This window comes from Crinia signifera, chromosome 4, assembly GCF_055691185.1.
Source record: "Crinia signifera chromosome 4, ASM5569118v1, whole genome shotgun sequence".
Lineage (NCBI taxonomy): Eukaryota > Metazoa > Chordata > Amphibia > Anura > Myobatrachidae > Crinia > Crinia signifera.
In genome coordinates, this window is record NC_139220.1 from 140,900,533 (window position 1) to 140,928,444 (window position 27,912).

Sequence of the window (27,912 nt, forward strand, 5' to 3'; positions counted from 1 at the left end):
GCAAGACTTTGGAAGTCCAGCCGTGTTCCAGCTGTCTCTCAAGTACACCAATTCAGCTGACCATGAGGCAGAAGAGAAGTTCCTAGAGGTTCGATTTGAGCAATCCCGCACAATTGCTGGAACCCAGAAACTACATTCCTTTATTCCCATTATCAACAACTATAGTCAACTAAAGTTTATTCCTACTCTTCAACTTTGAAAGTGGAACAAGTTTGTTTACTGGAGGACGAAGTAGAATTTAAAGACTTTTAAGGCTTTGTCACTTTTATGATGCAGAGTGGTGGTAGCATGTGTTCTTGACGTAGATGACAAGTATAAATAACTAAAGGTCAGATTTCTCCATCCCTAAGGACCTTCCCCATCATACAAATACCCAGGGAACCTCGAAATTCTTCTAGTTCATTTTTGTGATATACTAACAGTAGACCAAATGACTACAACAGGACGTGTGTACACCATCACAGAAAGAGAAACTGTCTGCAACTTCAAAACTAAACTCATGGAAAGCATGAACAAAACCTGGTCTGTTATATATATTAAGGTTATATTGCTGTTTTCCAAAACTTTATAATACACTGTCTGCAAGTGAGAATTTTGTATAATTTAGCTGCCTGCTTGTCAGTAAATTATTGTTATCTCATTATCCCATAGGAGTCCCAAAGTGACATTTGGTACATGTTTAAATGAAATATGGGATAATTCATATATATATATATATATATATATATATATATATTTTGTACTACCTTACTAAATGAAAATTGAAGTGAAAAGATCTAGTCATAAGCTTCAAAATAACACTAATTTCATCTGTCTTAATTAGAACTCAAGTTACAGGCAAACGAAAAGACCTCTGCTGCAGTAAATTTGCTTATTTTGTTCATTTTTTTAATGGATCCACCTCCAAAATATCCAACCTATGATGTTGAAATTTAGTGTAAATTTGTTTCTTGTCAGACCTAACAAGCACAGCAAATTTCATTGAAATCGGTGATGGCCATGAAAATGGCTGTGGTGATTTGATATGGAATGACCCAAAGTGCAGATGATACAATATTCACAGTACAACAATTATCCTTCCTTTATGGAAAGCAAATCATTTTGAATGACTCATGAGCAGCTTTACATGAATGGTCTACTCAGATGTGTATTCTTTATGAATAGCTAAACATAAAAGTTTGCCTCAATAAGATAACGACACACGTAAGATGATCAATTGCATGTGTTCACAGGATTGTAGCAGATAATAGAACATTTAGGTAATAACAATAGTGTAACATTTCAAAACGGGCTAAAAAAAACCCCCAAAAAAACAAATAGTTAAAGAAAATACTGTATAGGTGCCTATACACAGTACAATTATTGTATGCAATTCAGACTAGATCGCATCACATACGTTTTGCAATGCAAGGCAATCTAGTACATATGCGCAGCACATACTTTTCGAGCTGTGCGATGGAATGTGTATGGGAACGTGCATCTTATCGCACACAGAAATTGTACAGTGTATGGGCACCTTAAGACTGATAAAAAAAAAAAAAAACATCTCCACCCCCTTCCTACAGATATTTAATAAAAGTTACTGCAGCAAAACTATTGACATTCACATTTTTCAAATGCACAATACCTTTAAAAATGCTATAATACAGACACGGTGCAAGGCCTTCCATTAACGTAAAAGAATGTACACACCTGCGTCTTTCCCTGACCTCCGCTGTGAAAGGAACAGTGCCAGTGGAAGTGTTGGTCATAGAGGTGAAAGTAGTGGTGGGATTTACAACGGTTGGTGCAACTGGATTGGTGACTGCTGTAGGGATAGTATCCTTGTCTTTTTCAGAGCTATCGTCTGCCCAAAAACGGTTTGAGGTACTAAAACATTGCAAGCAACAAAACACAGAAAGGAAAGAGCAAACACACAATGAAAGCCATTTCTAATCAAGCAGATAACTTTTACATTTAACATGTACTAGCAATGAAACCAATTGGTTTCTGAAAGAGCCTCACAGCACAAGACATTGAGATTTAGGACATACTGTATTGTGACTAGGGCCTGTAATATGGACATTGACCCTGAAGCTTTTTCATTTTCAGTTAAAAGCTTTGGATGACTTTAGTGATTCAAATAATAGCAAGTCATGAGCATTTGTAAAGTTTATATAATAAATGAAAAAGAAAGGGGGGGATATTTTACCAAGAATTTGAATGCCAAGAGCAAGCATATGCTATAATCTCCACTAACCCCAACTGATCTACAGGGAACCCTTCACCAGGATCCAGGCATCTTGCTACACAGACAGATTTGATGCTACTTCTGGGTTAACAAAGTGGTTAATCTGACAGTCCATTGTTCAACTATTGTGGGTAGAGAAATTCAGCAAATAAAAACAGTTTGGTGGACCTATTATACATTTAAGAAATCCATGTATATATAACCATATTCAGACAAAGAAACAAGCTGTTAAGAAAGGACACAGCAGATTCAGAAAGACAAATTAAGATCCTGCAATTACGCCACATGGTAGGAAAATAAATAATGAACCACATCTGAATTTTCATTGTGTGTGTATATTCTTGGCTAATTATAGTTCTGCTGAGTACACACCTTAACAATTGATTGGCCAGCTAGTCAATCAATGTGCTGACAGATCCAACAATTTAAGCACTATGCACAGACAGTACTGCAATACAGTACAGTAGACACACTTTCCAATACTCCATCCGACAGGTCTGACCACAGAAACGTCAATGTGATCCCTGGGCGGGTGGCCCTCATAACAGCCAAATGCATATGGAAGATTTTGGCATCAGCTGTACTGCAGGGTTGATGCAATCGGTTGAAAAGTCATCCACAGACCTAGATCTGTACACACAGACGCAGTAGGCGATGTCGGGTGAACAAATTACATATAGTATTTACCCAGCATTAGACATAAAGCTGCAACAAACTAAACAAAAATTTAAAATATTATATGACTGCAGTTATACCTGCTAGGTAAGCCTGGAGAACCCACTGTACTCTTTGCAGTACTAATAGTGCTGGAAAGACTCCTTGTAAGTCCATGAGAGGTAACGGTTGGTGTAGATCCAGAAGTTGTACTTGGAACAGTAGAACCAAGTAGCTCATCTTGCCTTCTACCAAAGGAGCCACTGAAACCATAAAAAAAAAATATTTAAAAAATAAATAAAAAATATATAAACAACTAGAAACAAAGACCATCACTATACACAGCTTGGGAGAATGTGCTGGTTACACCACTAATTAAAATCTGACCCCCAAATTCCTGTAGAATAAGCTAAACCCATTTTTAATAGGTCCATGCTTTTCCTTCTGTGTATTTGAATTAAACTACTAAATTTGCAGGTGTGCCGACACTAATTCCCATTATGCAATTTAAGTTGATCAAAACCCCCCAAAGTATTAGTTATACCCCGTTCTCACAGCTAGGCAAATTTCCATGTCTAGCACGTCGACCTGGTAATTTGATTTTTAACATGTTTTTTTTTTCAGTATGAAAGGTTCAACCCGTGTCGAAATTCCTGGATTTCCAACCCTGCTTTTAACCTGGGTTGGAGAGCTGGGTATGCAGACTCGGATTGACCCGTTCACACTGCAAAAAAAACCTGTGTTAAAAGGCAAAATTACCAGGTAGAACTGCTTCACCCAGAATTTGCCTTAGCAGTGAGAACAAAGTCCAGTGCTGGGATTAAAATGCTGGTCGACAGAGAAATTGACATCATGAGTTTTTCACGGCTTTTTGGGAGTCTGTGTGTACCACTACACTCACCATGCTTCGGGCTCGGAGCCTCGCTGCGCTCGGCACACTATTATATTCTCCCTCCACGCCGTAGTTGATGGTAGGGTATGAAATACCAACTGTCGGCATGTGTTGGCTCAATATTTTGAAAAAGAAAATGCATGTCGACCAATAGTGGTTGACCTTAAGACTGTCAACCTAGAGTCAATCTATCATGAGTGCGGATACCAGTTATGACCATCTTTTATGGACCATAGACAAATCTAATCTGGGTGTAAGGGTTGGCTCTTATTGGTTTTATATAGGGTACAAATTAAAAACAGGTAGGTTGTGTCTGGGCAAGTCTGCCATCTCACATTCGACATGGTATAAAAGTCAAGTATCAAAATAATGTAGGCATTTCCTTCTTTAAAGAGCAAGACCATTAAAGGGCGCTTAGTACTGATAGTTCAAGGCTGTGTCCGTCACGTCACCCAGATGTTCGCAGATGCAAGGTTTCCCGTGGGAATACTAATTCCCATGGTGGGAAGAAATATCTGTGCAGTTGCTATAGGTGATTGCGAGCTGTATGAACTCCGATATCTTGGGCCAGTCTGGCTCTACTAATTCAAAGGCTGCAAATACAGGCAAGTGTGCCTGTTGTCTTCCACCTTTTATTTCACGCACAGGACATCTCCTCTCCTAAGCCATGAGCACTTATAATTGCTTTTAAAGAACAAACAATGTAGCTACTGTCCCTACTACATACTAAGCTTTGAAAGTACTACCCTTCCTAGATTTAGAGAAAATTAGTTAGCCGCACCATCCAGAAGGATGTGATGGTGCTAATATACAGAATAGAGGCAGAAAAGAGACATTAGAAAAAGGAAGAAGCACTGCTGCTGAAAATGACTTGCACTTGTACAGGGGGGCTTGTGAATGGGAAACCACACTAGTGAGGAAGTCCGATAGGGATGAAACCTAGGTCAGAGCCAGCACAGCAAATTTGCATGCATCCAACAAATGGCATCTCTTAACCCTAATGCCCAGTGCTGGGTAGTGCACACCTAATCTAACCATTGCAGTTAAAAAAAAAAAAAAAAAACCTCTCAAAATATATGTATTGTCACGTTTACAGCACCTCATTGATATTAATATTTGGTAACTGGCATTTACATTTAAGAAACCATAATGCCTATTATGTCCATCTGATGTTTCCTTACATTTTTAAATATTTTTTTTTCTTATACCAACACTATTAATGTTCATTCACCTTCTTTGATAGGTTGTATTTAAAATTTCATTAACAGAACTGTTTTTCTTCAGGTCATCTTCCCATTTTCTTCTTGTATAGGATCCCCCGATACGAGATAAACCAAAAGAGGATTCCCTGTACAAAACAAAAAACACATAAGTTTAAAATTTAGCAATTTATGTATATGTCTTCAAAATACAGTAAGTTGTGTGTGTGTCCGTCTTCGTTTTGGTTAAACACATGTGAAATGCATGTAACTTAGAAGGAAAAGTATCTTGATTTTCTGAAATATTCAAAAACATGAAGTAGAGCTATATGGGGGAGGCGATTCCATTGTTGCTACATTCAGACGAGTGCAACGGTGGGACATTCTTCTCTAAAGCTGGGTACACACTGTCCGATCTGCATGAAGGATATGCAGGTACTTGCCTAATATCTGGACGCCCGATTATTTGGTTGTATGCCTTAACTTAAGGCATACAATCAGATGCGATGCAGCTGTGAAATCACGCATGCGATGGACGCGATTTTCCATAGGATTCAATGCTAAAATGGTCCTGTTCATTTCCCCACTAGCCAAGTGGGCATAGAGTTGATTTTCTATAGCGTGGCGAGCCCCGCGGATTACTTAAAATGTATTCCGCGTCCCCTCGCTGCGCTCGCCACGCTTCAGGCTCGCTGCGCTCGCCACGCTATATAAAAAGTCAACTCTATGCCCACTTGGATAGTGGGGAAATGAACAGGACCATTTTAACATTGAATCCTATGGAAAATCGCGTCCATCGCATCGCATGCGATTTGGTTGCATGCGATGCGATTTTTTCCAACCCGATCTCAAAATCGGACGTCCAGTTATTACACAAGTACCGATATGCATTATAACAATGTTGTGTATATCTTTAAGTGTGTAGCTGATATATAGTTAACCCCGATAGTCTTAACATGCAATCCAATATGATATCATCAGTGACTGCATGTTAGGTGGGGGACCCGGTGATGGCACTAAACAATATCGTTAATATTGTTTAATGTTTACACTAAGGTAGTTTATTTTCATGGACCGCCAAGATCATTGAGAATATACATGCCGCATATCATATAGGCTTTCTGGAGGGGACCAGCAGAAATGTGCATAAAGATTGAGGATTGGGTGCCTAACGACAGGGACATTAGACAGGTTTGGACTATACGAAGACCTGGCTGCAACAAGCAACACAATTAATTGTGTGATCGGGCATCCAATACAACTGAATTTCCCATAAGTCTATGAATTACAAGAAATCTATCTACAGTCTAATGCCTGGAAATACTATATACAGTTGTAACAAATTAAGATACAGGTCGGGTATCCCGTATCCGGGCATCCCGTATCCGAATTATTCCAAAAACCGTGTTTTTTTGGAATAATTCAAATTCCCCCCCCCCCCCCCTTACCCTCTTAATACTTACCAAGTCCTCCGGCGTCCACGGCAGGCCTTCAGCATCCTCTCCGGCGTCTCCAGCGGTCCCAGGAGTGCTTTGCGCGAGCCGGTGACGTCACCGGCGCGCCTTGGAACTTGCGCAAAGCACTCCTGGGACCGCCGGAGACGGTGCTGGTGGCCTGCCGTGGACGCCGGAGGACTCCATGGACGCCGAGGGACCATCGGGGACCCACCAGGGGCAGGTAAGTATGGCAAAAAAAATTATTCCAAAAACCGGAATTTTCCCTTATCCGGAACGCTCATGGTCCCGAGCATTTCGGATAAGGGATACTCAACCTGTATAAGATAAAACCAGGGGCAAATGCAGGATTTTTAGAAGGGGGTTTCCAGAGAGGGGCGGAGCAAAGCACGGAGATGGACACTTAGGTGACCCAGTATATGCCGGGTCAGTTAAAGTATTATAGATAGACCAAATGTTTATGTGTACACACATAACAGCAATGTAGACCCCTGGACATAGCAATGTATTGGGGCCCCTACCGATGCTCCAGCGGTGGGGGAAGCTTTGATGTCCTGCGGGTGGTAGAGGGTATTATATCAACCGCTCAGCATGTAGGGCTCAGTAATTTCCACTAATTACCCCTTTACTGCACAGATGATGAGAGATGGGGTGGGAGAAGGGGGCATTGGGCATAACTTCCAGGGTGTTTAGTGGAGTGGGCTTATTATTCATCATTTTCTGGTGGGAGGACAGCTTGCTTGACTGCAGTTATCGCCAGTTGTCGGAAATAGATTTCTTCGCTTTTAATGGAATTAAAAACTAGAGAATCCCACCTACCAAATGGTAATGGGGACTAGGGAATCAGATTTCAGGAGGCAGAGCAATCCGCCAACGAGAATATAAAACTACATACCAGGTGTGTGGAGCTGGAGCAGTAACCAGCTGCTGGAAGGTTGATATCTCTGGTTCTGGGTATAGTATAATAGAGACAAGCTACTAGTGTCCATCAAAGAGGGAGAGTCCCAGCTTATGGAATCTATCCTCAGAAAAACTGTCAGACAGAAACTGAAATATCTGACTGGGGAGAGCAATTAACAGGCTTGGATGGGGACCACTGCTTTGAAGTCAGTTATCTCCGGTTCCCCAGGGCCGATTTTTTTTAATTCCTGGAGGGCTTTCTGGGTACTCAGAAACCCCCCCTGCGTGCGCTACTGAAAACAAAGGAAGGAAAGGAAGCTTGAAACTATCAAGTAAATAGAAGAACAGCTAAACCACAAATGTACATAGAAGTAAAATGTCTTAGTATTCACCTAGCTTTTGTACTCCGATACAGCTACCCCCACACATTTTAATGTACAAAAAAACTCATAGTCAGTCAATGGCCAGTATACAATGGCCGGGATTGCAGCTGGCAGCGAATCCTGTGTAGGATTCGCTGCATTGTCACCGCAACTCTCCCTTCAGGGAGATTTGCCCGGCAGCCGCCCGTCCGCCCTATTCAACGCCTCAGGGGCTCTCTGCCAATGGCGGCGAATTTTAAGCCCCCTGGGGAATGCCGCGGGGAAGCTGGGAGATGGAAGCCTCACTGTGGGGGACACTGTGGGGGTGAAGGAGGGCTGGCAGGGACTCAGGAAGAGCCCCCCTAGAGCTGGCAGGGGGCTGGGATAGGAGCCTCTGCACCCACTGGTCCCGATCCTGCACAAGCACATGAATAGAAATAGCATGCCCCTTCATAGAAAAAAAAAAATAATTTTTTGGCACCCAAAAAAAAAAAAAAAAATAACCTTTATTTTAAAAGATCACATTCCAGTTCACATAAAAAAGATGACGAATGTAAAACCGAGAATCATAGCGAAAATCAATGGAGAAAGCATTGAATACACTCTTGGCGAATTCCACTAAAAACCCCATTGAAAACCACCGGCGAATTGTGATGAATCAACAGACATTCGCTGTTCATTTGCAGCAAATCGGCTCCATTGAATAGGGCGAATTGTTTTTTCTGACAGAAAATTTGCTCTTACTCCCAGCCAATTGCCAGATTCGCTGTAAAATACAGCGAATCTGAGGCATTGAATACTGCCCAAAGCATGTAAGGCTTGAGATGTAAATAGGAACTCCTCTGCATAAGTTCACCAATCCGCACTCAGAACCTTGCGTACTGTAGGAAACTCAGTTACACAAGCCCTTGTTGAACATTGGTAGAAAACCAAAAAACTACAGTACGTGATAAAGATACTAGTCACATAGCAAATAGAATATTATACTGTGGCATTTCCAAGTAATCATTGACTGCACATTGACAGAAAATATTTGGAGACAAATATAGCTTTACATTTATCGAGCTCAAAGTAAACAGTATAGAATATGAATAATTACGGTTACATAAGGTCATAGGTAACAACCAAACAATGAAAACACCTGTTTTTGTGGGTTAGCTGCAATTATTATGTATCCCTGTAATGCAAGGAGGGGGGGGCCGTAGCACGATATGCAGTCACCGAGTAGACCACGTGTAGGTCGATGGTCACTAGGTCCAAGCACTAATGGTTGACAGGGACACTAGGTCGACAACTTTAAGTGGTTGAAATGGACAAAAGCTTGACACAAGCTTATGTTAGACATGGTCAAGATAAAAAAAGTTCAACATGAGTTTTCCGAGAGGACACAGCAAACTTATATGGTGTCCATGTAGACAGACACCAAAAAAAAACATAAGTGTCAACATTTAGTCAATGTAGTCACTGTAAATTTATGATAGCATCCCTGTTAACACTCATTAGGTCAAACACTAATGGTCAGTGTTTGACCTAGTGAGTGTTGACAGGGACGCCATAAAAAATTGTGAGGCCCAGAACTGAAAAAAATAGGCAAGGAACCCCTCCCACGTGTCTGGCGAGACCTCCCGTCTCCGCAGCCATGACTGGACTGTTCAACCTCCTCAGGTACTGTATATTGTGTCAAGTGAAATTATAACAAAAATGATAGACTCCAGTCCTGGGCCCACTTTCTATATCGGGGCCTGGGACTGGAGTCACTGCAGTCCCCCTCTGACGGCTGGCTGCCCTGACTGTCAACCTACAGTAGACATGGTCTAACATTTATACCATGAGTCTTCAAACTGTGGCCCTCCAGATGTTGTGAAACTACAAATCCCAGCATGCCTTGTCACAGTTTTGCTATAAGGGAGTGTTAAAACTGTGGCAAGGCATGCTGGGATTTGTAGTTTGAAGACCCATGGTATAAATGGTAGACAATGTCTACTGTAGGTTGACAAACTGTGGCCCTCCAGATGCTGTGAAACTACAAATCCCAGCATGCCTTGCCACAGTTTTAACACTCGCTTATAGCAAAACTGTGGCAAGGCATGCTGGGATTTGTAGTTTCACAACATCTGGAGGGCCGCAGTTTGAAGACCCATGATTTATACCATAACCCTGCAGCTGATATCTACGATACCTTCTGTGATACCTCCACTGCCAACAGCAGCTACAGCTCCCATAGGTTTCTATGCAGTGCAGCCAGATTTACTGTTATAGGGAAAGCTTTGAACTCCCGATATTGACAATTGTAGCAATCTTTTTATTGCAGTAACTCATTGTAGCCTATGGGCTACACTTTGAGAAATGTAGCTCCCTAGGAACCCTCTGCTGAAAATAGTACAGTGCATGGCGGTCACACTTGATGTACAGAAGCCCCATGAATCACACCAGGCATATGGCAGGCATCAGCAACTACAGAGACCCTGTACATGCCTGTGCCATGGGATACATTCACCTGATGCATTTGCATTCTGCTAGTTGGTCCTGGGCATTCATATGGCACATAGATTGCATTGCAAATGGGCCCCTAAGTGTGGGAACACTATGGTATTAACAATGAAACGGGTATAACAAGCAGGTAAGAACAATCATAAGAATGAGGCGAAGTGTGAGCAGAGAGTCCGTTTTGGTGGAGCTCTTCCGCAGTCCTGCTATGAACACCATAAAAAGTAGACAAAATCCAATGGAGTAACAATACAGTTTTAAAACAGAAGCACCAACACACACACACACACACACACACACACCAAGTCTTCTAGAATAAATTGTGGAAATGTGAGAATCGAAGTGTACATGAAAACATGTTTTTTAAACTATGAATGGATTGAACAAAATAGGTTTGCAAATAGAATGGGGGACAATGCACCCAATTTAAAATCTCAAGGGACTGTATGATTGATTGTATGCACATCCTGTGGACAAAATCTTGCAATACACGGTCCGACGTGTTGGAGGATTGGTCCTCTGATCTGACGTGCTGCATGTCTGATCAGTTGAGTTTGGGAGCCGATTACATGTGCTTTTAAGCAATCTGTCATTTCATGGGTCAGATGACAAGAAGGAAGTGCTCTGTTGCCCTTAAGTCACTTGAGCAGCATGGAAGCAGGAAGGAGAGGTGTCCACCACTGCTGCTGTGCCAGACATTCCAAAACGCCGGAGGTATGTGATGTAATGTCTGCTTCAGGACATCAGCAGCCCTCCACGTTCCCCCTGCTCTCTTTTACAACTCACATGGGATGGGAGCCAGTGCTGCTCTGCCTGTGCTCTGTACATTCCCAGGTAGGGGGAGGATGGGAGACTGGGGAGGTTCCCCAAGCCCCTAGTAGGCCAGCCCTCTATTTAAATGAAGCTTCAATCAATACAATCATGCAGCAGATGGATTGCATGACATATTTTAAGTACATTGTGTGTACTGGGTAGTTGAAGGGAAAGTTGAACACAATCATGACTGTAAAGCAGGTCTTTCTAATTAGACTTAAAAAATTATTGAATTGTTTTAATTTGGTTTAGAATAAACACATTTCACTTCTCTTCAGATCAGCAAAACCAACTTTTAAATACTGCCATCACTACAAGAGAGTATAAAACAGTAAATACCTATATTTACATAAACTACTAAGGCAACCATATCCAAACTATGGCCCTCCAGCTGTTGTGACAGTACAAGTCCATTCCTGCCTTCCCACAATTTTGCTATTAGGGAATGCTAAAACTATGGCAAGGCATGCTGGGATGTGTAGTTTCACAACAGCTGGAGGGCCATAGTTTGGACATGCCTGTACTAAAGAGTGCACTTACAAATCTATCCAATATAGATAAAGGCTAACACTGCTCCTCCCCTAGAGGATTTCAACACAACAGAGGCCACTTGTTTGCACACGACAAAGTGTTGCTCTGCTTAGATGCGCACATGTGTCGGCAATAACAGCACTGTTTTGTTGTTCAGACATTTTAATGGGCTGATAACTAGTATAAAGTATAGTGGGCTTTAACCAAGTATGCTTAAGAAGTTTAATAAACCATTAACAAAAGTTCTAGTATGTGAGTATTGTGCTTTGAGGATATATTACCTGTTTTCTTTTTCTTCTATATCAGAAGTACTTGCAAGTCGCCGTGGTATTGTTGGAGCAACATATGCAAGCCTTGCCCCTCTTCCATCCTTTTCCTGTAAATTAAGAAGTTCCCAATTATTCAAAATTCACAAAGATAGTGTCACATATCAGGTAATTGTGTTAATTCATCACTTTTGTATGTATTGTATAAATAAAAAAAATATATAGTGTAACAAACAGAATTGTGCCGTAAAAAAACAAGGCAATATGTTGAGCTGCTGACCAAGCTATAAACATTTATAAGTATTAACAGGATACTGAATGTATCAACTAATCAGGTTTAGCTTCAGTAAGTTCATCAGATCATTCATACAATGTGCTTCAAATAAAATGGAGCAAAGATAGCCCCAAGGATGATAAAAAGGGATTTCTGTAAGAACTTATCGTTGGGATCCCCTTCTCAGAGTCCATCCTAGTGGCACAACTAACCATGAGATGTAGTGTGCCCGGAGGAGCAAAGGCAACTATGATGTATCTTTAAGATACAGGCTCCTCCCCTGCTGCATCCCAGAAGATCTCAGTTCAACTAGAAAAAAAGACCACTAGGAAAACACCACTGAGTATAATGCCTGAACCACATAACCAAAACATGAACCACTGACATGTACTAAAGATTGAGCAGCTCCTGGTTATAGAATCGCCAACTGCCACAGTGCACCATCCGACAGAATAGGACGATCACGCCGGCCCCACACTAGCCTTGCCTGTCTCCCTGAAGGGGCAAAAGCGGGAAATCCGGTCCCTGCCACCACGCTGATGGGGATCCGCAAGCGTGAGATGCTCGCGCTTCCCCATCAGATGGAGCTTCTGTCTGCCAGCCTGCGTCAGCTCAGGAGATCTGGCAATTCTAAAGGCCGGCTGGCTGACAGGCGCTCCATCTGTATGTCAGAAACAAGTATATATCCTCACTGGGCATAAAGGTAGGGAACGATGTGCCACCAGGATGGACTCCGAGAAAGGGATCAGAATGGTAAGTTCTTACAAAAATCCCTCTCTCTTTCATCCATTGTGGTGGCATAGCTAACCATGGCACGTTCACAAGCCGGTCCTTTAGGAGGGTAGATTCCCACGAAGCCAAGGTGGGTGGTAGGGTGGCTTGATACAAACCACACCATGCAAAAAGGTCTGCACCTCCAGCAGGATGGCTAATCGCTTTTGAAAATAAATGGACAAGGCCAAGAATTGTCCCTTTAAGGACTCAGACCCACTGTAAGACCATCCTGGAGAAAATCCAGCACCTGCAACAATGTAAATTGGGAAGCGTGAACATTCTGGTGCTCACACCACTGAATGTATTTCTTCCAGACCATGTGGTAGTTCTTGAAAGAACCAGTCTTGCGTAACCACATTATCATCATCTGGACTACCACCTTTGAGAAACTCCTCTTCCTCAGCAAGGAGGTTCCAAAAGCCACGCAGTCAGAACTAACCAAGATAGGTTCTGATGAAAGAATGGACCCTGCAACAAGTCGGGACGTAGAGGCAGACGCCAACCTGGTTCTGCTGCCAACCTGAGAACGTCCAAGTATCAGGCCCTCCGAGGCCAATCTGGAGCAATCAGGGTAACCGGTAGCCTTCACCCTCTCTAACACGTGCCAACATGGGAAACTAAGGGAACACATAAGCCAGTCTGAAGGTCCACGGGACAGTCACGGCAGCCACTGCCCAGGTCCTGACCTGAAAACCCCCAAAATACGACTCCCCCAAATCTGCAGCATGACTGGGTGTGTATCCCACAATCTGGGATCACATTTGGAGGAGGATTTCTTCGTAAAAACGGTTGGCCCTAGAGGACCAACCGCAACTTGTCTGTCCTCTAATGGACTGATCACTGCCCAGGGCACACCCCCACCAAAAGAAGGCACGAAAGGGCCAAAATTTTATGGACCCCCGTTTCGCTGTTGACACAGGAAGAAAAATTGCCTGTTTAATGAGAATCTAGGTCTGGGCCAAATAAAACCCTGCCCTGAAAATCAAGAGCCTCCAGGGAATTCTTAGACTACATAGCAGTGTCCCAAGCCCTGAGCCACAATGCCCTTCTAGAAGCCACAGTGGTAGCAGAAACACAAGAGACCAACAAGGCCCCGCCCTGCACATGCCTCAGCCAGTGAAAGCAATTTGGGGTCGGATTGAAGGCCCTCACACCACATATTTTTGGAAACACAGGCCAAAAGCTAGTATGGACTGAAGAGACACAACCAACCGTTCAAAGGTTGACTTGAAGCACCCCTCCAACCTCTTGTCCACCGGATCCTTAAAAGGCGGCACCACCCTGGACCGTAGGGCGATAGCCTAAAGGTGCGTACACACGGGGCAATATATTGCAAGCTATCATATTGCTCAGCAATCATATTGCTCAGCAATCATATTGCTCAGCAATCATATTGCTCAGCAATCATATTGCTCAGCAATCATATTGCTCAGCAATCATATTGCTCAGCAATCATATTGCTCAGCAATCGTATTGCTCAGTGTCCCATTTTCATCTGCGACCAGAGATGGTTGCAGATGAAAAATGTCACACTGCCGGGAGAAGAGGCAGTGGAAGTCGCTGGTCGATCAGCGACCATTCAGGGGCTGAAAACGGGAGCGCGCACTCTGCGATTTATCGCTGGTGCACACTCCAATCGATGGCAATATGGTTGCTCAGCGACCATATTGCCAGCGATAAGTGTACCTTGTGTATACAGCTTTAGACAAGCGAGCAACCACACCCATATCTTTCCCATATCTTAACATTTTCCTCAGGAAAGAAGTAAAGGGTCTCAAATCTCCCGGGAACAACCTTTTTATCAGGTCTCTTTCAGACCTCCTCAATAAACTCTGACATGTTACACTTTCGCTTAAAGTGAACATCAGACTGTGAAAGATCCTAATCATCCGCTATATTCAATGAATGGCACAAAGCCATAATCAAATCCTCCACTCCCGAAGCTGAGGTATTAACCTCCTCCTTTTGTACCCAGGGATTATCCTCAGTTAAAATCCCCTCCTCCTCCTCAGAGTTAGGCCTCAAGAGAAAACAAGGAAAGGATTGACGCCAAATGTCAGTGATCCTGGGCTACTTAAATTGTTACATATAGGAACTAATTTTACTCACGCTCTGTGCAGTATGCTGCATCATCTGCAATTGATGGAGAGAGGGGAAACTCAGAGGAAGGTGAGTTGAGGAAAGTAGGACTGAGGAACTAGAGATCCTCATGCTGCCTATTCAAAATCTGTACCAAATACGACACAGATTTGCCCAGGGCCGTAACCCATAACGGCTCAGACTGATCAACCTCCTGAGAGTGAGCCCCATTGGGACCAGTCTTGCAGTCTGCACCCACCACATCCTGATCTAACTGTCCACACAACATTTTAATACCACAATATACAGTTAAATAGTTATGGCTGCTTTAGTGGATTTACGCTTATCTGTCATTTAATAAACAGGTAATAAACCAGTAACCCAGTGGTACTTATATGTACAATTCAGCTTCAAAACCGCTGAAGGAGGAAGACCAGCTGCAGATCTGTGATATGTAATAGCGCCACAGTTCCGCAGAAGCCTGGGTAATGGGGCCCAGACTGTAGCCAGGAACAGACCATCTGTCCCTGCTTCGACGGGGAGACTGTGTAAATAGAACACTCCTCCCCCATAGCTGCTCCTAGGGCAAATCCTCCAAGAATACTGCCTCCCATTGCTCTGGGAGCACAGTGGAGTGTCCCGCCAAGTGGGACTCCGGTACCCGGCTGCGGTCATCCTCAGCTGCCCAGCCAGGACACCTATGCAATGGTACCACTGCCATATCTGAGACCGCTGATCACCCGGAACTCCCTCTAACAGGGAGCCAGACTCGCAATCCCCGGTGCCCAGGAAGTCACCCTAGAGAGACTGCAGGGCTGAGCAGAGGGATAACGACATTTTCCTCTCTGTTCACAGGAGCTGTTTAAGAAGCAGCTCCACAGCATGCACACCCACTCGTGTGGGCACCTACAAAAAAACTGAGGCCTTCTGGGATGCAGCAAGGGAGGATCCTGCATCTTAAAAAGATACAGCATAGGTGCCTTGGCTCCTTCGGACCCACTACATCCCATAGTTAGCTGTGCCACCAAGATGGACGAAAGTGAAGGGGATCCGAACAGTAAAGGTGGCCATACACCTACAGATTTATTGTCAGATCTTGCTGGTTGGAACAAAAACCTGGTTATGGATGAAAGCAAATGACAGTTGACCATTTGCTCAGAAATTACCAAATTTTTGTTCCAACAGCCAGATCTGACCATAAATCTGTAGGTGTATGGCCACCTTATGTTCTTACAAAAATCCCTTTTAATCACACTACTATATATTTTTTAGGATTAGTGATATTTGATTGTTCCTGACAGGGGTGCCAGATGACTGCCCAACAGGGAGGATCCCGATGGTCAGTATCCCAATTGCCAGTGCTCAGACAGAGGGTATTCTGACTGACAGGGGCTATTCTCCCTTGTGGGCGTTCACAACCCCCATGCAAGGAGCATAGAACCTGTGGCAAGCGAGGCTTCTTTGCGCGCGCCACCCTGTCGGAGCATCGGCAGTCAGGATTCTGACCGTCGGGATCCCCCCTGCCGGACCACCATACCACACCCCCATAGAAGGGTGTGGTATGGCGCTGGATTAAAATAAATCAAGTTTAAAGTTTTGATTTACCTTTTCTTTATTATCTAGAGTAGAAGAAAGTCTAGGACTGGAGGCAGAGCGCATGACACCAGTAAAGTCTCTCTCCTTCTGAGCTTCTTTCGATGCAGTAATTTCAGACAATGCCCCATAACTTCCAGTCTTTCGAAGCCCTAGACGCCAGGAAGCTGGAGATTCATCCTTCCTTTCTTCCTCTTTAGGAGAAATTTTGGTTGCTGGAGTGGGGAACTGTAAGTAAAACAAATATTACAACTAAGGTTTATTTTTACTGCAAAGTTTAATTGATTCAGCCCAACACCAAAGCAATCGGCCATCAGATTTGCAAAGGTATGTGATCAAGTTCTGCAGGTTCTGTGACAGACCTTTAGCAGTATAGAACAGAATTTCTATAGCTTTTAAGTCATATAGACACAGGAATACTTTTGATTAAGCAACCCAAGTGCGAATCTCAAAGGAGTTAAAATATCACTGAAAACCATTCAATTGAGCACACAGGAAAACATGTTAATAAAAAACAAATGAAAATGCTTAAATTCTATAACCAAGTAGATTTACTTTGAATGTTAGACTGTCATTGAAAACAGCACATATACAAGATTAACATATTGTTAAATCCAAGACCATGCACAGTGAAGTAAATCTGATTAAAATATAGTCTGCAACCTGGAACCACAGCGATGTGTGCACACTAATTCCTCACCATGGACTTGTCACCTTTACTTGGCACAAGGACTATGCCAGTTTTGCGCAAGCCCTGTCTCCATGAAGTAGGATGTGCAGACTCCACCACTGGCATGAAAGGTGCCATGAAATCATACTGAACCCAAGAAGAGCAGGATAGAATAAGGAAAGCATAGAATGAGAAATTATTAAGTCTTCCACTCCTAACAGTTACTGAATGGAGGATGATAGAACTGTAGCACTGTTCTGTGCAATATAGAAGAGTCAACTGAAATAACTAGGGAAGATACACCCATTATATAGTCCAGCATAACCAGATGGTTCAATAAAATTGACTGAGGTACTAATTCCCCTATGACTAACCATGGATCTCTCTAAAATCTGGACTGTAATGGTGGCATTTGGGAAACTCTAGAGTAGGGGAGAGAGACCCACAATAGAAATGGCACAGAATGCAGTATTTGCAAGGTAGAAGAGCAATAAAGGGTTACTTGGCGATCAGTATTTCCCATAAACTTTGCTGCAATTGATGTTGAAAAGACCAGAAAGTGTAAGTTTTATAAAAACAGGATCTAGCGTCCTGCTATGGAAGACTTCCACCCTGGGGAAAATTGCTTGGATGGGCGAAAATCACTACGTGTGTATGCACTGAGCGATATTCAGCCCATCGATTCTAGTCTTCATTGCTGTGCATACACGCTGGGCAAAGTGCCCAGTGTGTATGCACCATTACAGCTCCAGCTCTTCCAATCTGTACAAAATGCAGAGTGGGTGATTCTTGAATTAGGGAAGAAAATTAGAACACGGTCTAATCTTTTTGCCTTCCAACACCTTCCACATGAGGTTAATATTTAATTCTGAGTGTGAATTTAACTCAACATATATGAAACAGATGACCGAGCTCCAGAACTATGGGTTTAATTCTCTCACCCCCCCCTCCCATATGCTCCTCCGACTAGTGACCACCACAGAGTTGGTCATGGAAGCGTGCTCCCGGGGACAGCCACCCCATACACATGGGGATATGGTTACTCAGGGACCATATTCCCGGAGATTATGGCTGAAATTGCCACACTGTGTACGGGACTATAATCAAAATGCCCAAAGAATGCATTTATGCGCCATACTGTAATGTAAATACAGCCTGAAGAGATTATGCAATTTTTTTGCTAATTTTGTCCATTAAACAAAAGGTGTACTTTGAATTATCAAAAAAGTTTCACTAACTGTCATGCTCAAGCATTTAGGTTTTCGGAATATTCCATATTATGGATTTTGCATATGGAAGACTGCTCTTTTGAGTTGACAACCTTATTCAAAGCCTCTTACGTTCTTACCTAAATGTAGGCTTCAAAAGACAAACTTTAGGGTATTTCACATTTAGGGCCAGATGTATCAAGCTTCAAAAAATTTATAAAATGGCAAATGATAAACAACCAGCCAATCAGCTCCTAACTGCCATATTACAGGCTGGGTTTTAAAGATGACAGGTAGGAGCTTATTGGCTGGTTGTTTATCACTCTACTCTCCAGTGTACCGAACTGATGATTTTGCTACTCCTAATGTTTCTGCACCCCCTCTCATGAATTTGTCTGTCACTTGCATAGAGTGCCGATTTCAATGCATGCTGTGGGTTCACAGCAACTTTCAAATGCCACTAATGGGGGATATTCAATCACCGGTGTGCATCTCCCATTGGGGATATGCCCGCCGGGCCCTATTCAATGCGGTGTTCCCCAACAGCATTGAGCAGGGTATCTCGGCAGAATGAGCACATCACTAGCTGTCGGGCTCGTTCTGCCGAGAACGACCGGGAAGTGACTAGCTGCAGCTCGCGGCCACGCCCCCTTCTCGCTCCCCGGCAGGTGGGACATTGAATCCAATCTGCATGTTCTCTGTTGAGCAAGCTCGAGTGCCGTGACCCTCACATTGAATACCCCCCTAAAGCGGAGTTTACACCTAAAGATTTATCTGTCCAAACTATATGGTGGGAAAAAAAGTAAATGGTCATTCAGATAAATTAGTTAAAAATGTTTTTGTAAAACTCTGCATGTCCTGCAAGTAATTTGTATATAAAAACAAATGACTTTACATTGTATGCTTTGTTTTAAGAAAAGAACCCGGATTTAATTTTTTAAAGGTCTGTAATGGAACATTACTGGAGGACATTTTCTGGTGGGACCCTATTTTTTTTATCACAAGGCAGATCACTGAACTATATTCTCAGGACTCCATCACTTCTGTGTTAGTAAGATCACACTTACAAAGACCACAGCATAGGTACTCATTCCTTAAAAGCATTAGTGCAGCACAAGTTCTTAAGCAGTCATGTCAAAAACTTCAATTTAGTCAGTGCCCTTTTTACTATGGTACCCGTTATGCTATATTTTTTCAGGACATTTGACGCCGGGCAAACAAAATGGATATTTCAATTACGCAAACTAGATATACACTATTCCATTTATCTGTCCAGTCAGGATAGTGCGTATGCAGGAGCATTAGAAGCAGATAAAAGGTGGTCAGATCGGAGTATGATATAGCATGCGACTTTCTGATCTCATTGTAGATATCAAAAAGTATACTCTGAGGAAAAATTGGTGATTCAATAATTACAGTTTGATCGGAACATTTATTGGATCAGCACACACTATCTGATAGTATGTATTCAGCGTAAGACTTATGTACTAGTATAAAGCATTGTTCATATTGTATTTACCTTCTTCGATGGTGACGTAGGAGTGACTTGGCCAGATGGTACTGTTGAGGCAGGAGAAGTTATGCTGGTCAGCTGGGATCTACTGTTCGTGCTATTTGCAGACGGTTTGGTTTTATCTATAGTTGAACATAAGTCACAAGAAAGTGTGAGAAGCATGCAAGTCTAATTTGGTAAGCATTCAACCAGTCCAATCATAACAAATTTAGTAAAGAACATCCAGAAGAGGGCAGCGTTCAATAACCCAACATTTAATATTAAACCTTTATGCAACATAAACATTCTTTCACATGAGGCCCCTTTACCGCTCTTAATAACCAAGATGTGCTGCACTGGTATACTTCAGATATAAACCTTAAAAAGATAAATAAATAAAAAAAAAGGGCTATGCTGTACGTCTACCAAAGCCCAGTGTGGAAAGGGAGATGTCTGGTACTGTACTTCAGGATAGGATGGTATCAGATGGACAAAAATGATGGCCACTACTATAGCACAGTGAGGTTAGAAACCTTGATTGGTCAGTAAAAAGTGAAACACGCATTGACACATTTTTCAGCTATACATGAGTGTATGGTCATTGGACACTATTAAGATCCACATATATTGGGTCAAACACTGAAGGTCGACATGCTCAAGGTCGACAGAATGAAATATGTACACTATTAAGGTCAGCATACATTGGGTCAAACACTGAAGGTCGACAGGGTCAAAAAGTGAACACAAGCATTCGGTCAACATTGGGAAGGTCGAGTCAGGCATTTTAACCTTTTTCATGTCACGACCTAAGGCCTGTCAACCTTCAGTGGTCAACTCAACGTATGTTGACCTTAATAGTGTCAACCTAACGACCATACACGATTTAAGCACCCAACAACTTACACAAGATAAATGATTGAATGTTAAAAACAGACAGTACTTCCAAATTTGGGGGCAGATATATTAAGCAGGGGATGCGGTCATTTGGTCTACAGCATGATGGTCGACAGTCATTAGGTCGACACCATTAGGTCGACATGGGTCTAGGTCAAAAGGTCATTAGTTTGACAGGTCATTAGTTTGACATGGGGTTTTCCAGTGTTTTTTGAACCAACATGTGCAGACAGGTGGAATTTCATGCCCTACCATCCACTAGGGCGAGGTGTGAGAATAAAATAGTGTGCCGAGTACAGCGAGGCACGGTGCCCGTTGCATAGCGAGCGATGCGAGGGGATGTGGTGCACTTTAAACTGTGTCCATATCGACTGTGTTTACATTCAGGTAAAAAAACTGTGAAAGACACCATGTCGACCTTATCACTGTTGACCTAAACATGCCCCTCGCATCGCTCGCTATGCAACGGGCACCGTGCCTCGCTGTACTCGGCACACTATTTTATTCTCACACCTCGCCCTAGTGGATGGTAGGGCATGAAATTCCACCTGTCTGCACATGTTGGTTCAAAAAACACTGGAAAACCCCATGTCGAACTAATGACCTGTCGAACAAACGACCTTTCGACCTAGAACCATGCCGACCTTTTCCCATGTCAACCTAATGACGGTCGACCATCATGCTGTAGACCAAATTATCCTAACTAAAGTAATGTTATGGGGGCGAAGGGGTATTCTGCGCTGATACCGCTTCTCCCTGTGTACAAAGTGGATGGTGAGCGGTAAATGACAGGGGTGTTATGCGCCGCTATAATACATCTGTGCCCTCTGGTCCTTTAACCACCTTCACTAGATCAAACACCCATATACATGCTCCTGTTCATTACTACTGAATTGAGAAGGCCCTGCACTTGCAAAAGGTGAAGGGAATTGTAAGCAAAGGGAATCACAGCAAATTTGTATCCGTTTGTGCCAGGAGGCTTGAGCAAAAAGACATCCAAATCTGTGGGATCAAGTGGTCAGCTTGGTGCCTTGATAAAGCTGGCGTTTGGACCAGTGAAACGCGTTGGGCTTCTCCAAATTTGCGACCACCATTATTGGATTCACCCGCTGATTCATCTGACCACTTGGTCCCACAGAATTGGATGTCTTTTGGCTGAAGTCTCCTGGCACAAACAGATACAAAATTTCTGTGAGGTTGGAGGTAGGTTTGAGTCACCATTAGCCACTCCCCCAGACAGCATCCAGGACGTATTATGCCATGTGAACTCCATTAATCGGGACTGCTGCTATTGTGGACAGTGCAGGTTATATATAAACCCGACTTGAGGTATTATTCTTCCCAAAACGTGATTTGGCATCCATTACTGTTTTTATATTCATTTTTTACTGTTTTTTAATGTTACCAATATTATGCAGAGTATTCGATTCTGTCTTATTAAACTTATCAATTTAAATGGTTTCACCTATCACCTTTTCTTTTCCTTGTTTATTGCTACTATACTATGCTACATTCCCTACTATGCTTTCTACTATACTATGCTACATTCCCCACTATGCTTGCTCGCTGTAAGGACCAAACTAAAATTGAGCAGTACAGTTCCAGCTCCTGGAATGTGCTTGAAGACCAGAGACCGCTGAAGAGAAAACAAGTACCAACCTACAATGCACTTGCCACAAAACCAGCAAAGCTGCAATGTCAAATACTCAAAGGAGTCCTCTAAAAGCATAGCTGTGCAGGAGCGTACACGTGGGTCACACAGACAGCCGCAAACAAAAATACACAGTCAAATCTACATTAACAAGGGTATTTTATTCCCATTAGTAAAATTTGGATAGTGCGCACAGCGAATAGTGCCAAGAGGGAGCTACTGGAGCTATCGTAATCAGCAGGCTGCCAAGACTCGTGGGTGTTTCCGACTTTTGTGCCCCAAAGATTATTTTTATGCCGGGCTAGGCCACAAAAGAGCATCCCTGCCCTAAGTTTTGTTGGAGTTAGCAGCGCTCTGATTAGAACAACTCAGGGAGCCCCTGTCCAGAACTATGCACTGCCCACCATATTTAATGGACCCCAAATATTGTATTCTATTGCTAATGCTGGGCATACATTACATACATATAAATATCTTGGTTATCTCTATGACCATGGTAAATCGACTGTGCCTGTTCCAAGGTGATACTTTAAAATAGTGAAAACAAAGCAGTTACACAAATGTGTGTCCAACAGGCAGACATTTCTGCTGTTCCTTCACATGGAAGCATCAGGAAAAGGTCTGCTCTCCAGGGGAAGCAAGCAGATACCATGTGGCCATATACTGATCTCAGTGACTGTCCATGAGATCAGCTGGGTTTCAGATAAACTGTATGTCAGACAGCATCATTTAAGCAACTAGAATAGCAAAAAAAGCTTTTGATTTACAGCAATATCCAAAAACTGCTAAGTAATCACTAACCAGTTTCAGCTTCAGACTCAGAGTCTTCTTCCTCCTCTTCCTCACTTGAACAGCTAGATTCATCTTTTTTCCCATCATCTTCTTCATCTACCTTCTCTTGCTCAAGAGACTCTATAGTTGAGAGGGGCTTTTCATGCTCGATAATCAAGGTCTCTTTGCTTTACAAAAAAGAAAAAAAAAATCCATTTCTAAATCACATAATTCCGCTGAATAAACTGGAATCCTTGAACGAACCTTAAGTTCAAGAAATAATGGTTTGCTTGGAAAAGTAGTAATACTAGAAAAGTAATGTTGTTCTTGCTATGTGCTTATGCACACTAACAGACAGACTAAGGGGGGTATTCAATCACTGGCGACCTTCTCCCGATGGGGGAGATGGCCTTTGGGCCCTATTCAATGCGGTCTTCCTCGACAGCATTGAACAGGGAAGCTTGGCAGAACGAGCACGACTTCACAAGAAGTGGGGCTCGTTTTGCCGAGAACGGCCAGGGACCGACAAGCTTTCGGCTGCAGCTTGCCTCTTCCCGGCCACACCCCCTTCTCGCCTCACTGCAGAAGGGACATTGAATCCCACCTGCGATTAAGCATCTAGTGCCAACTAGATGCTTAAAAAGTTGGCGGGCTTTGGTTACAAAACGTGGCATAATACAGATGTAGCCGGCCTTACTGTTGCTGGCGAATCGCCAGCAGCAGCAACACGGCGCTCCAACTGACTGAGACGCGCGTGCGTCCCCCACGCACGCGCGTCTCAGTATCCGGGCGGCGAGGCGGACACAATACTGTCCGCCTCCCGCTCGAGGGGGCTGGTGGGGACCCGAGGGCACTGCGGGGGGGTGCGGTCGCCCGGTGTGGGCACCGGGCGACCGAGGGAAGCACCGTCGGAAGGGGACGCGCGCGCACCTTGTTGTTGTAGTAAAGCTCACAGGCAATGTATAATTCATCATTAGGACAACACTGGCAAAACATCAACACAAGTTTCTCACTTTTTTTGTGTCATCGTCAACAATGGTATATTGCCGATTTTAAATGGGTTTAAAACGTTTCTAGCTGTAATGTGAAAGGTCCAGAGAGAATGTACTGGTTTTAAAATACCAGTAATTCAAAAACGGGTTAAAAGCAGTGTCCTACCCGTTTCAGAGCCAATCCATTTGTAGTGTGAATGGCTCTGAAACGGTATTTACAAGTCATGAGCAGGTCACAGAGGTGATAGGCTATCTCCTTTGTGATCTCACCAGGCACAGGCAGGAAGTAAAGAGCACTTTTTTAACCCAATGCATACGTGCAGGTGTTGGGATCATTTGGTCAACAGTCCTTAGGTCGACATGCTGGAAGGTCAACAGGTGTCTAGGTCGACGTGGGGTTTTCAACTTGTCTTTTTTTACCCGAATGTCGACACAGTCGACATTGTTTAAAGTGCACCGCGTCCCCTCAAATGGGTCGCTGCGCTCGCCATGCTATGGGCACAATTTTTTATTCTCCCACCATGCCCTGATGGATGGTAGGGCATGAAATACTGCCTGTCAGCTCAAAAAACAGTGAAAAACCCCATGTCGACCTAACACATGTGTCAACCTAGACAGCGGTCGACCTTGTCCAATGTTGACCGAGACTCATGACGACCTGGACACCTGTCGACCTTCCAGCAGGTCGACCCAATGACTGTCGACCATCTTATGGTCGACCCATCAACCGTATCCTCTGCGCAGAGAGGACTTTATTTTGACCTTATTTATTTCTACTTATTTATTTTACCTTACTTTATTTTTACCCACTCCCTCCTTTTTATGCTGTAAAAACCTCATATGTGAGCATGTGTCCCAGATATGTCCATTAAAAATGACATCCACTGTTTTCTATGGGTGAAATGGGTTGAATGTGAGTGGTACAAAATCGGTATTGAAATAGTAATATACCAGTTACAACATGCAATGTGGGCAGCTCGGATGGTGTAATGGTTAGCATTACTGCCTCACAGCGCTGAGGTCATGAGCTCCATCCCCACCATGGCCCTAGCTGTGCAGAGTTTGTATATTTTCTCTGTGCTTGCGTGGGTTTACTCAGGGTGCTCCGGTTTCCTCCCACAATCCCCAAAAAATATACAGGTAGGTTTATTGGCTTCCAACAAAATGAACCCTTGTACAATGTGTGTGTCTGTGCGTATACATGTGGTAGGGAATATAGATTGTAAGCTCCACTGGGGCAGGGACTGATGTGACTGTTCAAATATTCTCTGTAAAGCGCTGCGGAATATGTATGCGCTATATAAGAAACTGTTAATAAATAAATAAAAGGGGTTTAACTGGCTTTAGACCCGTTTTAAGAAACGTTTACAAAAACGGGTTGAAAGCAGGTTTGCAATGTGAAAGCAGCATGAGTGTCTGGATAGTACACCGCACCCCTCACAAGGATCGCTTCACTGTACTGTTCCCAATTGGAGTCCACATTGATGGTAAATTACGAAGAGTACCCAAAAACGCATGTTGACATATTGACAGTCATGCGTGACATTGTCAGCCACGGTTACAGTTACAAATAGGATGTATTGAAAATATTTGTTTTAGGGAAAAAAAAAAAAAATGACCAAAGAAAAACCAGCTGTAACACATCAGAAACCATACAAATACTATGAAGCATTGCTATATGTGTAGTAACTAGCAGCTGGTCATGCATTTGCATTTGTTATTTCAATTGCTTTTATTCTCCATAAAGAAATCAAATCATAACAGTATACATACTTTTTCAGTGTTTTCAGTGACTGATTGTTTTCTGTAGTAGAGGACTCAATTAATGGTGATTTTTCTTGTTTTTCTCCAAGCAGCTGAAAGGTAATATAGATATCAAATTCAACACAAATTAAGAGAAGAAAAACATTAAATACAATTTAAAACCTGGCAAAAAATATTTCAGTAATCTACTGAACCCTTCTACTTGGCTCCAATAAAGCCAGAAAGAAAAAAAAAATAATCAGTACTTGTTTCCTAGTACGGCGCCCATCGCATACCATACTTAGTGGAGTGCGATGCGATATTCATGGTAAATTAACAGGAGTGCTTGTACAATGAAATATCGCATAGCATTGTATGCCAGCAAATGGTATGCGATGCAATGCGATTTTTAACTGTACAAGCACCCTGATGGGTGCTTACAATGTTAAATGCTCCCCCCCCCCATTGTCAACGCCACTGCCACTATCAACGCCAACGCAAAGCGTGGCGAGCACAGCGAGCCCGCGAGGGGCAACGGTACGCATCCTCCGACCTTTTCCTACCCCCACTATCCACGTCGGCTTGGAGTTGATTTTAGATAATGTGGCGAGTGCAGCGATATACATGTAAAGTAATCCGTGTCCGCTCGCCACGCTTCGGGCTCGGTGGCTCACCACACTATCTAAAATCAACTCCACGCCGACGTGGATAGTTGGGTATGAAAAGGTTAGAGGATGCGTACTGCCGCCCCTTGCGTGCTCGCTGCGCTCGTCACGCTTCGGGTTGGCTTTGATAGTGGGGGGGCATTGCCAATGGGGGTGCATTTAACATTGAAAGCACCCATCAGGGTGCTTGTACAATTAAAAATCGAATCGCATGCTGCTATATTGCATGCAATGCGATTGTATAAGATGTACTACGATCAAAATATTGGGCGCCGTGCTAGGAAACAAGAACCAAGAAATCACTACAGTACATTGACATTTGACCATGTATCATCCAAATCCTTAAAACTTGAACCAGCTCAAAAATTGTAAAAAGTTGACCAAAAAAATTGAGAATGCATTAAACTAACCAGATTTTGCTTCTTTTGAAGTTCTTCCAAATATCCTAAAATATCTTCATCTGCAACATCAAATGCAGTTTGACCCTACAAAAGGAAAGCACAAGAGTATAAACCAAGATTTCTATAGCACAGGACTGTACAATGGAGAAACTGCACATTGGGCCCGTCAAAACGAATACAAAGTAGGGTAACAATAACAAGTTTAAATTAGGTGTGTAAACACTTGGACTATATAGTCAAAATCTCATCTGGATCTCATGCAGATCGTACATGTTTTAACCCTTGCGATCCCGATGCGCGCTCCGGCATCGCAGCCAGAAAGTCTTGGATGCATAGACTATATAGTGCAGATCTGCACTATATAGTCTAAATTGTATGCAGATAAACTAAATTGTATATATTGTATGCAGATAGTCTAAATTGTAATATATTCATGATTGTACAAGTGTGTACACACCCAACAGGTTAAAAATGACAACAAATGGTGCGCAATCAAAGTAAACCTCACAGTCACTTAGTCAATAGGTGCTCCCTTTCATCTGGGACTAAAGGCCCCCATACATTATGCGATTTGGGCCCGATTTCACCCAATTTGGATGAATCGGGCCGTGAAATCGTCCCAAATTGCATGTTTTGACACCCTATCCGACCCGATGCGTGGTCCCATGCGCATCGGATCGGAGTCGGGCAGTCGCACAAGCTGCACATAAGATTTCCTAAAACTTATGTGCAGTCTCCCGGCAGGGTCAGCGGGCGGGAGACGCCGGGGAACTGCAGGGAACAGCCGGGCAAGTTGAACTGACAAATAGTCAGCAGGCGGGGACGCCGGTGATTCGGGCATGGGGAGAGGCTGGCAGGGGCAGCGGACACATAGGCAGCGGGAGGGGGGACGCCGGTGAACCGGCGAGGGGAACAGC

General features: G+C 43.2%; 1 protein-coding gene across 1 annotated transcript in view; it reads right to left on the reverse strand.

Moving 5' to 3' along the window:
- PPP1R12A (protein phosphatase 1 regulatory subunit 12A) overlaps window positions 1-27,912 on the reverse strand; it is a 121,554-nt gene that overhangs the window by 29,002 nt on the left and 64,640 nt on the right. The window contains exons 6-14 of the mRNA XM_083182622.1: window positions 27,005-27,079; window positions 25,960-26,042; window positions 23,225-23,382; window positions 19,906-20,021; window positions 16,521-16,736; window positions 11,804-11,898; window positions 5,008-5,124; window positions 2,986-3,147; window positions 1,693-1,869 (exon numbers count right to left, since the gene is read on the reverse strand). Of these exons, the coding sequence (XP_083038748.1) occupies window positions 1,693-1,869; window positions 2,986-3,147; window positions 5,008-5,124; window positions 11,804-11,898; window positions 16,521-16,736; window positions 19,906-20,021; window positions 23,225-23,382; window positions 25,960-26,042; window positions 27,005-27,079 (1,199 nt within the window). The remainder of the gene's footprint in view (window positions 1-1,692; window positions 1,870-2,985; window positions 3,148-5,007; window positions 5,125-11,803; window positions 11,899-16,520; window positions 16,737-19,905; window positions 20,022-23,224; window positions 23,383-25,959; window positions 26,043-27,004; window positions 27,080-27,912) is intronic.